This window comes from Fundulus heteroclitus, chromosome 11 (assembly GCF_011125445.2).
Source record: "Fundulus heteroclitus isolate FHET01 chromosome 11, MU-UCD_Fhet_4.1, whole genome shotgun sequence".
Taxonomy (NCBI): Eukaryota; Metazoa; Chordata; class Actinopteri; order Cyprinodontiformes; family Fundulidae; genus Fundulus; species Fundulus heteroclitus.
The window spans coordinates 19,950,372-19,966,543 of NC_046371.1; the positions used below are offsets into that span (position 1 = coordinate 19,950,372).

The 16,172-nt window shown below is 36.4% G+C and overlaps 1 protein-coding gene across 1 annotated transcript; it reads left to right on the forward strand.

The window, feature by feature from the left end:
• Nucleotides 1-220: 220 nt before the first annotated feature.
• On the forward strand, nt 221-7,794 carry LOC105915791. The gene is made up of 5 exons (XM_036142627.1): nt 221-344; nt 582-926; nt 1,096-1,202; nt 5,397-5,553; nt 7,697-7,794. Exons 1-5 carry the CDS (start codon nt 284-286, stop codon nt 7,714-7,716), a joined length of 690 nt encoding a protein of 229 aa, XP_035998520.1. The 5' UTR covers nt 221-283; the 3' UTR covers nt 7,717-7,794.
• Nucleotides 7,795-16,172: the final 8,378 nt, after the last annotated feature.

Here is a 16,172-nt window from a genome sequence, read left to right on the forward strand (position 1 = left end):
GAGAACACAGTTTACTTTACACAGTTTATAGTAAACACTGCAAAGAATTAGAGCAACTCCAAAGTTTAGCTGTGTATGAGAGGTTTAAACCTCAAGGTTTCAGTTCCTCACATTTGACACATTCGTGGGGCTTCCTGTTGAGATCATCTTGCAGCATGATCCTGTTCACAGTCTCACAGTCTTCCAGCACTGCTCTTCCACCTCAGTTGACGGTGAACTATTTCTTTCTTTGCTAAATCCCTCTATGGTCTCTCAGTGATTGACTGTAATCACTAGCTCAAACATGGCCGGAAGTGTACTGGGGATGGCATTTTCTCTTCTGCTCCTTGCCTCTATTATCCAAGGTAATCCAATGCACTTGCACATGTGCTGTCACTTTGCTATATACTAGCGATAGTAAGATGTTCACACCTGGATTTAAAGTGTCTGTTGACTTCTGTTGTTACAAGCTACCCTTGTAAAAATGTGTTTTATCTGTCTGCCTTCTAGTGTCCAGTAACCTGTGTTGTCAGCTTTAAAATGCACTAAATTTATGTCTCCTCGTTTTCTTTACTTATCACATTATCTGATCTACCTGACAGGTGGCAATAATTCTGAGCAGTTTCTTTATGAAACACTGGAGGCTGAGGTGGGCCAGAACATCAGTATACCTTGTGTCATGAAAGACGAGGCTGATCGCAAGATTGTTGGTTTTAAATGGATGAAGAATGGAGGAACAAACCTTGCCGTTTACATCCCAATTCATGGACAGTATTTGTATTGGCCTAACGTAACCATCCAAGTGAAGAGAGATGATGTAAAAAATGTAATTGGTACAGAGCTTTACCTCCCTTCGGTGAACAAATGGGACAGTGGGATCTATAGTTGTGAGGTCACAATATTTGCTTCAGATTCTTTTACCATTAAAACGACGTTAACAGTCAATGGTAAGTCTGTTTGCTTCTTTATATAAAAGAACTGTGACAAAACAAAATGCTGGTCTAAGTCTGTGTGCAAAAGGAATTTCATTTCAGCTGCATTTGGCAGTAAAAAAGTTTCTGTTCCCTTATCTGCCAAACACTACAACCTTTATTTTACCTCTAATTTTCTCCCCAGATGAAATCAAACTATTGTGCAATGCCGACAAAGAGTTTGTCCCCTTTGGAGACAATGTTACAATCCTATGCACAGTCAACTCCAATGCACAGTACAGCTGGACCAAGGTAAGGGAAACATACAGATACCTAAAAACAACAACACAAGGAAATAAGATGGGATTCCATTAGGTTGCCATGAAACATTTCCCTGGAAAGTAAATTAATTTGCATCTGGAATCTCCTCTTGGCTGTTTGTCTGCGTTTCCAGTGCAATGCAGTGTATGAAAATCAATGTCGCTATCATTGACACAGAATGTATGTATGAGAGAGGGAAATTAAAACACAATTTACGGCAATAAAGATGCAACCAGAAGATACTTTCACATAAGCTTTCCTCTAAACCTGCATGCTAAATTCCAACAAACTCACTGCAGAGAACTAACTGTAAATGAACTTCACAGATATAAAATTTGGCACTATTTCCAATAGTAAGTTTGTACTACCAATATGACTTTAGGCTTTAATTTAGACTCCCCCTGGACCCAGTTCTTAACTTGGTCAGTAGAAGAATCAGTTTGGTTGTGCACATCCAGAGAACCAGTTTGGTTTTATGTTATTATGTGATTTTAAATTAGTTTTACTCCATTTTTAAAAAAAGATAAATGGAGGGAGACAGTTTATCTGCAAATAAATCTATTTTATTTCTCATTACCCATAAAAGAGATGCCCTACATATGTACTGTATCACCAGCTAAAGTTGTCAACAGCATTTTAAGAAACAGTGTTTCTGAATTCTTCACGATCTCCAACATAGAGTTTGAAGCAGGATTTATCAACACCAACTGACAACGTTAAAGGACTGATAGTGTTGAAGCGTTAAGTCAGGATGGCCATCGAAAGACTGAGCTCTATGTGGTGGATAGACAACCTTAAAGGGGACATATCATGCCTAAAATCCACTTTTTTAGCCCTTAAATACATGTTGCGTACTAAGACTCTCTAGGGGTGCAAAAAATTTGAATGTACTCGTCCAAGTGTTGCATAATTATCTTTATATTCTTTTTGGGTCATTTATTATGTTTTTGAACAATCATAGTATTTGCTGTGGAGCTTCGAAATAACGTCATAGACATACACCTTACCAATTCTGCAAATCTCTCATTTTATTTCTCTGAGCAATTTTGCAGTCCTACCTGAAGGATGCCGAAGCTACAAGTGGATCAGTCATCAGTTGTCCATTATACCGTCCCTCAGCATACTCCAAAAATGGCCAATGGACCCAGAGGGGGGCGAGATGTGAAGTGCCTCCTTTAGATTTAAAGAGACAGCACCAAAATGAGTTGCTCTCAGATGCACCCCAGAAACGCCATAAATAGGGGGAATGTGGGGGTAAAATTTCAAGGACTTCAGACCAAAGCATTGCAGCTCCACTTCATATAGATCACACCTAAAAGATTTTATTTTGAAAAGGAAGAACTTAAAGGCATGACATGTTCCCTTTAAGTGATATTTTTAAAAAAAGGAAGTGAAGTTGTATTATTCTAGTAGTCTTAAAGGCTGGTGAATTTACTGTTTTCTTGTTTTAAATTAGGCAGATTAAAAGCCAAAAAAAGCCATAAACAGGGCTCCCGAAACATTTTTATTGGCTGGTGGTCTCTGTGCTCCCATAGCTCCACAAAAAAAATCTTGTCTTTTGTCTCACACAGCTAAGACTTGGTCCTGAGACAGCACAAGTTGTTCAGTACCAGAGCTAATGCTTGTGGAGATGGAAACAAAAACAACTGGTGATGAGAAACAACCTTTTTCTCTACTGTTTCACAACACCATTTGTGACTAAACGATTAGTGGCTTAATTTAAGCTGATTTTGCAAAACCACAAAAAAGGTTAGTTCCTGAAGAAAGTTAAAAAAAATGAGAAGTTACTCACTCCTGTCATATGAGATTTCATTTCCTTTCAACTAGCTAAAGATATTGTTTTAGAGGCTTTCTATGTCAGTTTCTTCAAATTCAGAAGTTTACATATAAAACGTTTACTCTGCATTTAAATAACTTGGATAAGCCTTGATGATGATGTTATTGCTGTGTAAGCTTCTGATTAATCAACAACATTTGAGTTAATTGGAGGCATACCCCAAACACACTGCGTCCTTGTGTGCCATTATAATTCTACATTTTCCAAGACATCTGGGAGAGACTTCTGGACCTTAACAGGTCCAATTGCCTGAAGGTGCCACATCCAGCTGTTGAAACAATTATATGCAAGTATGAATGCTTGGGAATTTCCAGCCACCATACTATTTATGGAAAAGAGGCATTCTGTGTCCCAGAGATGAACGTGTTTTAATGTCAAATGTGCATAAAAACTCAAGAATAAAAGCAAAGAAATTGTAGATGATGACTGAACTTGTAGAAATCTCACCATCCACATTTTGTACCATAATGGCTGAAAGGCCATTCAAAGAGAAAGAGGCCATCATTTCAAAAAGAAAAAACCCATTACAGTTTACAAATACACGTTAATTTTTGGAGACATTACTTGGGCTCTGATAAAACAAAAGAATTAAGTGTTTCTTTAAAATGTCTATTGTTACTCTTGAAGTAAAAAGGCTTAAGCTTGAAAGCATGAGTCACCCAACTCATATGTGTAGTACGGGGATTGCAGAATCAAGTCATGGGAGTGTTTTGCAGATATGATCGTGAGGAAACTATAACTAGCACATCTCAGTAAAATGGAATGTGTTCTGATGAGACTCATTTGTCAGATTTGAAGTCCCTTTTGAAAATATACTGGTGAAGATTCTCAGTCATCTAGGTCATGGTCATTCCAAAAATAATAAAAATAAAAAAAACAAAGCAACTGGACTTGTTTTCCGTAGTTGAAGACGTTTCGCTTCCTCTCCAGGAAGCTTTCTCAATTCAAAAAGTCTGGAGTAATGTGCAGTACCAAGCTTTATACTGCTGCCTAACAAAGGCCTTGTAATGGCTTAGGCAACATGCAAATTCAACCGAAACGCAAATTCCACCCCTTTCCCCAAGGTTCTTTTTGAATTGCTGCACATGCACAAGACCATCCTGCTCTTCCGTGCTTCATAGGGATCATAAGAAAAAAGATCTCCCAAATCCACTCTGGTCATATTTCTTTCTACTGAGGCTTTCTCTTCTTCTCATAAACTTGTACAGGGTTTGCTTGTTGGGACTCACAGCCATTTTCAAAGTCTATGGTGAGAGCAGCGGAGCTACAATAAACAGCTAACACCGAAGCTAACTGGATACATAAACACGCATATTGGTGTTAGGTGAGCTTGTCAGAATTATTGATATGTGGAACAACCAATAGATAAGATGATAACCCCAGGAACTCAAGGGACAGAGGGGTGCGTGTGGGCAGGAAGAGACATGAATGGTTCTTCCTTTCGGACCAAATGACAGGAATGGCCAGTGTTTTTACAGGCTTGCAGCTTTCACAGAGATTTCAGTTTTTAACCTCTTTTTTCTAAATACATAATGTATCGACTACTGTCAGGATGGAAGGATCATTTCACCCAATATAACAAAATGTATTTCTGAACAGGATTACTAACTATACGTTTCATTTCAAAATCTTTTATTAAATTGTTGTATCATTGGTCTGACAAAGCACAGAAATAAAGATTGGAAACACAGATTTATGTATGATTAATCAATGTAATGTGTTTCAGTTAGTGAATTGAGTTACTGAAAGAAATTAACTTTTCTATGATATTCAACTTCATTGAGATGAATCTGTATACAGAAACACTCAAGGAACAACTCAAAAGAAAGTTTGGGAACAAATGAGTCTCCCCAAGGGAAAAATATCCTAAGCATGCTGCCAAAGAGACTGAAGGACAACAATGTTACTGTTTTAGAGTAGCCACCACAAAACTCTGATCTCAGTCCCATAATAAATTTGAGCAGGGCTGCCTTCAAACCCGACACAGTTATACTATTTCTGACCAGAGGAATGGGCCAAACTTCCATGAAACTATTATGAGGAGCTTGTGGAGGGATACCCAAAATGTTTGTAGAAGTCATCCAGTTTAAAATGCTACTAAATGTCAAGTTTGTATAATATATTCTGAATTAAAATTTTTCTTTTATACGGGTATTTAGCAAACAGAAATGTTCTGGTAATCCTGTCTGTCCAAAAACAGAACTTAAGCTCTTCTGATGTCACAGTGGGAAGAAAAGGTTATGTTTTTTTCTTTATGTAGTGACTCATAAGATCTGTTTTTAGTTGTATTAAGTTACTGATTTCAAACAGAGGGTGTTTATGTTCTAAATGATCTATTTGTGGCCCAGGACAACAAGCTTGTGTCAGAGAACCAATCCCTGGAGCTCTGGCAGGTGACAGAAGCCGATGCAGGAGTGTATGAGCTGACAGTAAACACAGGAAGCAAAAGCCTGCATAAAGAGTTTATTATCTCCGTGCTGACTACAACCACAAGTTTAACGACGGGTGAGCCATCCTGTACTTTTTTTCTTCTTCTTTTTTTACTGCTACATGCCTCTTTGTGTCATACTCTATTTCATCAGATCCTGAGGGCTGGATTAACAATCTAATACTGGGTCAAAGAGACAGAACTTCCATTATTATACTGTTGCTCACTAATTTTAATTTTAATTAGCTGAAAGGAATCATAGAGATTTGAAGGATTTAAAGTTGTCAGGGAGGTTATGGGGATGTAACTGAATAAACTGAGAAACACAGAAAAAGAACCTATATAATTATTTGCTTCAAATCAGTTTTTGAAAGGGATAAGCATGGGAGTTAAACTGATCTAAGATGATGGAGAACTTAACAGGATTTATTTCTGCAACAAACCAGACTATCACTACAGTTTTGTAACTGCTGAGTAGGCTGTGGTGATGTGAGAAAATGAGTCTTCCATTAAAGGTAGAACATTTATCAGTCAGCTTCGGTAGAGCTCTAAATCAGGTCCACAGATGTCATGGGAGAAGGGGCGGGTAGTTGGTCCAGGGCATTTTGTTCACATAACATCCAGAAGAAATTGAGACAGCCAGCCTTCCAAGGCCGACACAGGGGAGCCAGTTCTGATAAAAGCAAGTATTTTGGGTCAGGCTTACTCCATCTATTTTTAAGTCTTACTGGTACATCTCAATTCCAAATCAAAATAACCAAATTTATGGTCAATTCCACCAAGCCAAGCTTGCAACTTTTCCAGGGTGTATTCCCTCCGGCCAGCGAGTTCATGAACCGTAACTTACCTGCGGTTCTGTACAAGGATCGCATACAGTTTGCGATTCTGCTCACATTGCATATTAGTCTGAGTGTTAATACATTGTTTTAACACTGTATTAACACACATTTTCTGAATATCTCGATATGCCAGGTAACCGCCAGCTCCATTTCCCAATAAAGCAGAAATCCTGTTATTATAAATCCAATTATGTACACATCTTCAAGATCCTCCACCAACAAAATGGACAGAGACACCACAATCTCCCACTTCTCCCAAGAGTCCATCGTGTATCCAGGTGCAAATCTCCCATCAGTGCACAAGAGCTCTCCTTCACCCAGTTTTGTTGTTGAGAAAATTTGATCAATTGCATTGAGAGACCACCTGACCAGATCCATAATTTACAATTCGGAATATATGGAAAGAGAGACTCAAAAAATATTAACAAGGCAACACAGGACAGACAGCTTTCTGTGCGGTGCGTATGTTACATATTACTTAAGTAACATGTAATATACATATTACATAAGTAATATGTATTTTATTATTCCCTGATTGCCAATTGTAACTCTGGTGATTTTGTTAACCAAAATAGAGCCTCATAAAAAAAAAGATACATGTAAAAAGTTGGAGGGGTTTTTTTAAGAGCATGTCGCAACAGTGGATGTTTGATAGCATCAAGTTGGTGACAGTAGGAATCTCTCATGCTCAGTGGTTGCTTGAGGTTTTTTCAGGGTACACCAGTTTCCTCTGAAGGAAGGAAACAAGCATGTTTGGTTAAATGTCAACACTTATTTATATTGCATTTAGATAAGAGTTGATGTGTTACAATTCAATTTCAATTAAATTTTATCTATATAGCGTCAATTCATGAAACATGTCATCTCAAGGTACTTCACAAAGTCAAATTCAATCAGATTATACAGATTGGATCAGATTATACAGATTGGTCAAAAAATGTCCTATATAAGGGAACCCAGTTGATTGCATCAAAGTCCTAACAAGCAGAATTCACTCGTCCTGAAGAAGCGTAGAGCCACAGGGACAGTGACGTCACAGCTAACAGAACGCCAGACCTGGTATACCTACTATGAAAAAAAAAGAGAAAGAACAAAAAGTTAAAAGCTGGAATGACGACAAGCAATGCAAATTATGTATGTATTATCTATAATGTATTATCCAGCAAAATCATACCATTGATTTCCTGGTTATTGTTTTAGGATTTTATTTCTCTTATTTAATAAGAGACTTATCAAAACTAAAAGTTTGTTTATTTATTTTCCTCATGACTCATTTGATATTTCTGTAGTTCCAGAAAGTATTTCATGTAACAAACATAACCTCCTTTATCTTACAGTGAGTCATACATTTTTTAACCATTACTTGTTTTCTGACTTTCAGGTTTCACAAAGCAAACTTAGGGTCCAACTGATTCACCACACACCAGCGCTCCAATAACCAGCAGACTTTCAACAGGTTTGGACCACTTTGGACCAAACTCCAGCACTGTTATGGTTCCTGCACCACGGCATGTAACCCCTTCAACAACTTCATCATCTGTCAGTGTCCCATCATCCCCAGAGACACAATCCGTCAGTAATTACCTACGCAACTCAAGCAAAGATGTGACACAGCTCACATCAACATGGAGAATGCCATAGAGCAATTCCAATTGGCAGTGCTATCAGATCAATGACTGTTATGGATGACAAATGTTATATTTGATAAATCTGGTATCTCTCAGTTTATTATAAAAAAGCAGATCTAGGTTGGACAATATCAACAGAGGTCTATTATTTTATCCTCAAACTGGAGCCCACGCTTTCTTCCTTCTTAAAATAAACAGGTGTTTATTTATTTTTTTATTATTCTTTTTGTCTTTAGAAACATTGTGGAAAAGCATTATTTGTGGTTATGAAGGCCAGACCAAAGGGTCGGTAGGTAAATGATTATCATAAATTGAGAACAGCACATGAGGCATGACCACATGCTTGAAAAACAAAACCCCAAAGAGCCAATGCTGAATATTACCTACAGTCCTTTTGTCTATACTATCTACAAATTCCTCATATGTGGGACCTTTATAGACAGCAGCTTTCTCAGCCCCAGGGTAGATATCTTGTCAGATAGAAAACTCATTAGACACAGCATCCAAAGGATACTGCACTGCCGAGGGTGGAGATTACGAGAAACAATTTGCAGCTTCAGGGCTAAAAGTTTTGTATTATAGCGTTGCTTTTATTCAAAGAGTCTGTGGAAACTGGAGACAAGGTAATCAATGTGTTTTAAAAACGTATCCCCTTGCTTTCATTCTCACTGTATTTGATGGCAATATAATAACTTACTGCCTGATGTAAAATCTAGTTTTGCATGTATTCAAAAAATACTGTTTGAATTTCCCTATCAATCAGACTTTCAATGAATTACATACTGCTAATTTGAATACTGCACCTACATTTATGTGCATATATAATAATGCTAATTAGCAACAATACGCCCTGCTATAGACTGGCGACCTGTCCACCTCTTGCCCATTGACAGCTGAAGATTGGCACCAGCACCCCTCGCGACCCTAGCAGGGATAAGCATGTCTGAAAATGAATGGATGGTTAGCAACAATACACATAAAAATATAATGCTTTGAACTACCATTGCATTGACATTGTCAAAGTTGTTCAAATACAGCTAAATACTGCCAAATCTCTTCAATGCACAGTCAAAGAGGCTTCTATCACCTCCTCCCAATCCAAAATAGTATATGTAATAATGTGGGTAATTATTTATTCATTACTTAATTCTCAATTAAATTTATCATAATAACAATTCAATTTTACATACTTATGTGTGCAATGGATTTCCAATTCCTAAGATGTCTATGTTTCTTCCAAATGTTTATAAAAAATCAATTTTACATTTATATTACATTCCATTGCTACCTACTGTCGTAAAAAGCCAAAAAAATTACAAATAATTAAGAATAATTTTTAAAAAAAATTATCCAGATATACAATTTTTTGATGACAACAATAAGTTGCTATTAATTTTTCAATACACAATCCCTTCACATTCAAATATCATATTTATCAGCCAAATTCCATGCTTAATGAGCACTTCTACCTTCATAAAACAGATGCAGCTATCAATATATCCATTCAATGAGGAAAAAATACTTCCTGTGTATGGTGTGCATGTGCAATACCCAGCAATGGTGGTGTACAAACAGTATATTACTGTTAATTAATTAATTTTCATTCATTGTTTTTGTGTTTAAATGTGCTATATAAATACATTTGACATTGACTACTTTTCGTTTTCAAACCAGAATGATGTGAGTTGGCGACAGCTGTACAAAAGGGAATGAACCTGGTTCTTTGCCCAGCCTTCTTTGTCACACTTACAGATGTTTTTTGACCATTTGATGAACTGTGGAAATGGGCAAGTTTACGCAAGCAGCATTTTCCAGGCCTTTTCCTGATTCATGAGTATAAGCACACATCTTGTTACTGAAAGGAGCAGTAAATAAGAAGTTTACTACAAAATTAATCTAAATCTTTCTCACTTGTCACCCAGGATGGAAGTAACATTCCCTATAAACAATCGGTCCTCTCCATCAACAATGTCTTAGTCACATTTTTCACCTTTCAAACACAGAGGTAAGGTGTAGTGTAGCTCATGTTTACCTGCTGGTTCCTGAGCCAATCATATGAGAGTTCCCAGGGTTCCCAAAACAGAGTGCAGCATTTTATATTTTATCTTGACAAAAGAGCAGTAGCCTGCAAACATGGAAGCCAATAAGAGAAATGGACCAGAAATAGAACAGAATGCAACATTATATACCAATCCTGTGTATGTAAAAATTCTGTGGGGTTTCACACCATTGAAAAATGGCTGTTCTCTGTGAAGGCTTTATTCATGTGTTGTTCCAAATTGCAACACTAAGTGTCAGTATTACTAATTACTTAGTGCCGTATTGTCCTCACCAGTTTTGTGACTAAGACAATGAAGCCACTTTTTTACAACATACTTACATTTCTGGGAGACAGGAAGTAATGGATTTAAATTATAAAGTTCAATGACATATTGATCAACATAAAAAACTATTTTTTTATTAAATTCTTTTTTAATAATGTTTGTTTTTGACACCTATTAATAAACTCAAATCTTCTGTTTCTAAATGAAGTGCAATATTATAGTGAGTCAATCAATGAATTAGAATTGAACTTTACAAGGAGTGTAAAAATGTGGATGGTGGTGTAAATATAAATCAAATAAAATAGATGTTTTTTTTTTAAATATGCAAGTGTATTTGTAGTGGCACTTCTGATGTTTGTTTGTTTGTCACAGTGCTAGCCAGAAGTTTAAATACACACATAGTTGAATGTCATTATTTGGGCTTTTAACAATTGACTTTAAACGGTCTTTTTTTTAAAACAAATATTTAGTTATTTCAATCCGGTCTCATTCTTCCACCTTGTGTGAAGCAGCAGTATCTATGGCAGCAGAACAGCATGAAGTGGCCAACCCAATGTTTGCACCAGCGTTATTATATTTTAAACCTGTCATCTTGACCATAAACATTTCTACATAAGACATTTTGCTTGTCCATGTGGACAGCTTTAATTTTTCAGAGAAATTGGGGGAAGGCATTATTATTCTTTACATAATATATGGACCCTTCAGAGGAACCACCATAAGGAAGCAAAGGGCTTTTAAAAATTAGCCAAAAGACCTTTAGATCAGCAATTATTTATTTATTTATTTATTTTTTATTCCAATTATCTTGTTCTGTGCTCTTGAAAGAAGTACATTTAGTTAAGGGGCTTGAAAGATGGATAAGACAAATATTTGTTTTAGAGTCTCATTGAAGGTTTCCCTCAGCCTCCTAGAGAAACTAGTTTTTATTGCCTTAAGAGGAGATTTGTTGCACTGAGCTTCTTCAGACAGTAGAAAGACAAAAATTATTCCTAAATTAAAGTTTATAAAAGTTAGTACCGTATTTTTCTGACTATAAGTTATACTTTTTCACAGTTTGGCAAATCCTTCAATGTATAGTAAGGTGCAACTTGTATCAAAAATATAACATGCTTTTTTAATGGTAAATTATATTGACCAACATGAACAAAGGAGTAAACATTGCCATCTATAGCCGCAAAAATGTCTCCATAGGCTTATGGAAACTATATGCTGCTCCTGTAGCACTTAAAATTTTATTGAAACATTAACTTATTGACAATAAAAACTGAACACGTGTTTGTATGTTGCTTTGCTGTTTCAGTATGCATTCACACAGCGGAGTATTGGGTGGTGCAGTTCTAAGGGAGAGCCCAGATCGGGACAGAACCCCCTTACTGGGCTGTCCCTGAAGCTAACAACAATCAATCAATTTTATCAATCTAATTTTATTCATGAAGAATCCCATAAAGTCATTACTGCTGGGAGCTAAGGGAATGGATGGATCAGCAGAGCTCTGACTCTGTGGGATTCTTCATAAATAAAATTGATTCTATTAAAAATAACATCTTTGGCATCCTCCAAAACATGATTACCTCATCCTCGGTAGGTGAGGAAGTGTTGGAAGCATCTTTAGAAACTGATCGGTGTTTGGGCTCTTTAGACGCAGTGGGACTTTCTGAACTATCTAAAATTTTTGCTTCATCTAAACCTTCAACTTGTATGTTAGACCCAATCTCAGCCAAGTTATTTAAAGAAGTATTCCTTTGGTTAATTCCCCCATTTTAGATATGATTAATCTATCCTTAGTAAATGAATAAATACCACAGGCTTTTAAAGTAGCTGTTATTAAACCTTTACTTAAGAAACCCTCTCTTGATCAAGCTGGTTTAATAAATTACAGACCTATATCTAATCTTCTTTTCTAATATCGAATTCTTCAGAAAGTAGTTGTTAATCAAGCATGTGAACATTTACAAAGTAATGACCTATTTGAAGAGTCAGGCTTCAGGGCTCATCATAGCACTGAAACAGCTCTGGTGAAGGTCAGTAATTATATTCTCATGGCCTCAGGCAATGGACTTGTGTCTGTACTTGTCCAGTTAGATCTCAGTGTTGCATCTTATACAGCTGATTACAATATTCTCCTAGAAAGACTTGAGCATACTGTAGGGATTAAGGGAAAATGATTAGGCTGGTTTGAATCCTTTCTGTCTGGCAGATTCCAGTTTGTTCATGTTAATAATAAATCTTCTTCAAACTTTAGAGTCACTTATTTATATCTATCTATCTATCTATCTACTTATTTATATCTATCTATCTATCTATATATTTAGAGATATATATATATATATATATATATATATAGATATATTATCTATTATAGATATATATATATATATATATATATATATATATATATATAGGCGTTCCCAGGCCACTTGGGAACGCCTTGGGATTCCCCCAGTGTAACACAAATTTCACTAATCTGAGGCATATATATGCCTCAGATTAGTGAAATTATCAGAATCATTGGAATAGTCTCCACTGTTACGCTGATGACGCTCAGCTATGCTTATATACCCAATCCTAGGTTTCTGTAGCGAACAAAAAAACATCTATCTATATATATATATATATATATATATATATATATATATATATATATATATATAGAGAGAGAGAGAGAGAGAGAGAGAGAGAGAGAGAGAGAGATAGATAGATAGATAGATAGATAGATAGATAGATAGATAGATAGATAGATAGATAGATAGATAGATAGATAGATAGATAGATAGATAGATAGATAGATAGATAGATAGATAGATAGATAGATAGATAGATAGATAGATAGATAGAATTTCAAGGTAGTTGTATTTGAGTTTTTAACCTAAGACCAGAAAGTGAAATGTACAATGTATGTTTGTACAATATTGGCAGTAGATGAGACAATGAATTTCTGGGTTTTTGGTGATTTATTATTTTGAAATTTAATTATTGTTCTAAAGACAGTTTGCTTTCACTGTCTGTAGGGATGGAGAAGAATAGTGGTAAGCAGGCAGGTATAAATACTCCAAAGTAATTATATTGCAAAAAACATAAGTGATATAAATATCTAACTTCTAATTTTAATTCAGAAAAAATCAGTAAATAAACAAAACAAATCAACATTTTATTGGTATTAGCAAATACCCTTGGTATCATTCTATATCCATGCTTTGCATATTCTTATTTTGCAAACATAACAAAGTATCAGTAAACATAGCAAAGATGTATATCACTTGCAAAGTTTTGCTTTGCATGGCAAGTATTTACCTCAAAGTTTTAGCCCAACACATTTGGTGTGCTGTATTTTTGTGGCTTCCTGTTAAGATACATCTTCATGTTCTTTTTCACAGCTCCGCCCTGCAATCTCAGCTGACAGTGAACTGGATCTATCTAACATAAATACCTCTGTGAGTTCAAAATGATTGACTGTGATCACGACCTCAACCATGGCTGCCATTGTACAAGGCATGGCTTTCCCTCTTCTACTCCTTGCCTCTATTATACAGTGCACCTTCACATGCAATGTTAATGTAAAAGCAACAACAGGATGTAACCATTGGTTTAGAAGTGCCTCTTGTCCTCTGGTATAATTGGCTGTCTAAGTAAAATTGGTTCATATCTACACCTCTCTTTGGTGAACAAATGGGACCTATAGCTGTGAGGTTTCAACATTTGTTTCGGGTTAATTTACCTGTGAAACAAAGTTAAAAGTCAAAGGTAAGTGAGTTTCTTTTTTTACTGAAAATGCTTAAAGGGGCTATGACAACAAATTTCTTTTTTCTGAGTTTTTGGGGGTATAACATGATCTGTTGTGCACTGATTACGCCATGTAAATGTTAAAAGTAAATGCCAAAGGACCTGCTCAGGGGCAGTCAGCTTTGTCGTAATATACAAACAAATGGATTGAAAAAAGGAAAAATGTCTGTACCAACATGAAAGGTGGTAACCACAACATTGTGATTACCGGTAAGTTTCTTTTATTTCTAAATAATGTCAAATGTAAGGAAGGTGTGTTTTAAACAGAAAAATCAGGTTGACTGATGATCTAAACCGCTGCTATTTGCATGATTTCCCTGTCACGGCATGGGAGAGCCAGCTCTCCGCCGCAGTGGTGAGCTGGCTCCCAGCTGCATAACGTTCCTGTATTCCAGTAGTACTGCTGCTATTTATTTCGGTCCCACTGTGTTGAATCGCACCGCCAGGTTAAAGCCTTTGCTCAGCTTGGCCTCACCTGTCCGACATCCTGCAACACAAACACGTCCACTAGCCACAAAACCATAATACTAGACTATGTGCTGCGGGAAGAGGAGAGAGGTCTGAATAGAGGGGAAAGTTCTGTGGGGACGCGTTTGACCGGTTATCCGAATATGATTCCAGCCAATCACAGCGAAGTCAACTATGTAGAGTCGCATATCAGTACCGTACACAACCCTTTTACAGAGAAAGGACATTTGACTTGACACTACCACAAGCTGACATTATCTTTTTAATAAAATTATTTGGGTAATTAACATATGCATCAACTACAGGAAATGGTTTATACAGTGATGTCATGGCACCTTTAAGATTGTGCACAATGTGAATTTTTCATTTCATCTTTATTTGCCAGTGAAAGCTTTTTTTTGTTGTTCTCATCAGCCTAACACTGGGGAACATGTAATAAAGACAGTGTTACACTGTGTTTCTATATGGGTTGGGTTTATCGAGACAGAAGATTTGTGTAGTCTTGCAGCATTTGTATTTTAATTTGTTTTTGTATTTTTATTAATTTGAATATAAGTCAAGCTTGTTTGTATAGCACATTTCAACAACAAGGCATCATGAAAACATAAAGAACGTTATAAACACATCAAAACGGTCACCGGTTTTGAGACCAGTAACAAACATTAAATTTCATCTAATTAATATACCTCACATTTTCTCCCCAGATCAGATCAATATATTTGGCAGTGCATGTGAGTTGTTGAGCTCCAATTAGGACAATGTTACAGTACAGTAAATTCCTATGCGATATATGGACCAATAATTGAAACAGGCAAATGTACAAAGACCAGACAAAAGACAGAAATCTCATTCAACCAGTTAACTTGTGACATTTTTGTACCTTTCATTTTACTTATAGTTACATTAAATGTAAAATTATAAAGCATATATATTCAAATTCAGTGATTTATGGCCAAGAGGTTTTGTGTTTGCCTTAATTTTTATTTTGAACAAAGATGATAAGCTCATGTCAGAGAATGAATCCTTGGAGCTCAGGTAGGTGACAGAAGCACATGCGGGAGCCAACGAGCTGACAGTCAACACAGGAGAAAAATGTCTGCATAAAGATATTATCATATCTGTGCTGAATGCCACCAGCTTAAGAACAGGTGAACCCTCCTGTTTTTTTCCTGCTACATGCCTCTTTGTGGCATACTCAATTTCATCAGATCCTCTGGGCTGGATTAACAATCTAACACTGAGCCAAAGAGACTGATTGTCTTAATAAACTGAACTGGAGATGATAGCAGACATCTCATTTATTATGCTGTAGCCTGCTTTTTTTCAATTACTGGACAGAGATGAAAGAGATTTAAAGGATGTAAAGCTGCAAGCACTGTTATAAGAAGGTAACTTAAAAAAATGAGAAATATCCATCGATCGTCTTCCATTGTTCAGACAGGTTTGTTGCTGAGATAACAGGCCCTTGAGGGTTGCCCAGATAATTATCTCCACCTAACCTGGCAAGCCAGATTGATAATGTGTAGCACTCTCCGTTCTGCACATTTTCAATCTGGGACTGATCCCATTTAATCTGTTTTTGGAAAGGAGGGATATTCAGCACAATTATCTGAGCTGATTGGATGAAGCGACACCTAGTGCCCGCCTACTAAAG

Bases quoted from the DNA above. Each gene is read 5' to 3' on its own strand.
- LOC105915791 (XM_036142627.1), top strand. From the start codon at position 284: ATGGCCGGAAGTGTACTGGGGATGGCATTTTCTCTTCTGCTCCTTGCC. The intron at 927-1,095 runs GTAAGTCTGTTT...TTTTCTCCCCAG, and splicing joins AACGACGTTAACAGTCAATG to ATGAAATCAAACTATTGTGC. The intron at 5,554-7,696 runs GTGAGCCATCCT...TCTGACTTTCAG, and splicing joins AACCACAAGTTTAACGACGG to GTTTCACAAAGCAAACTTAG.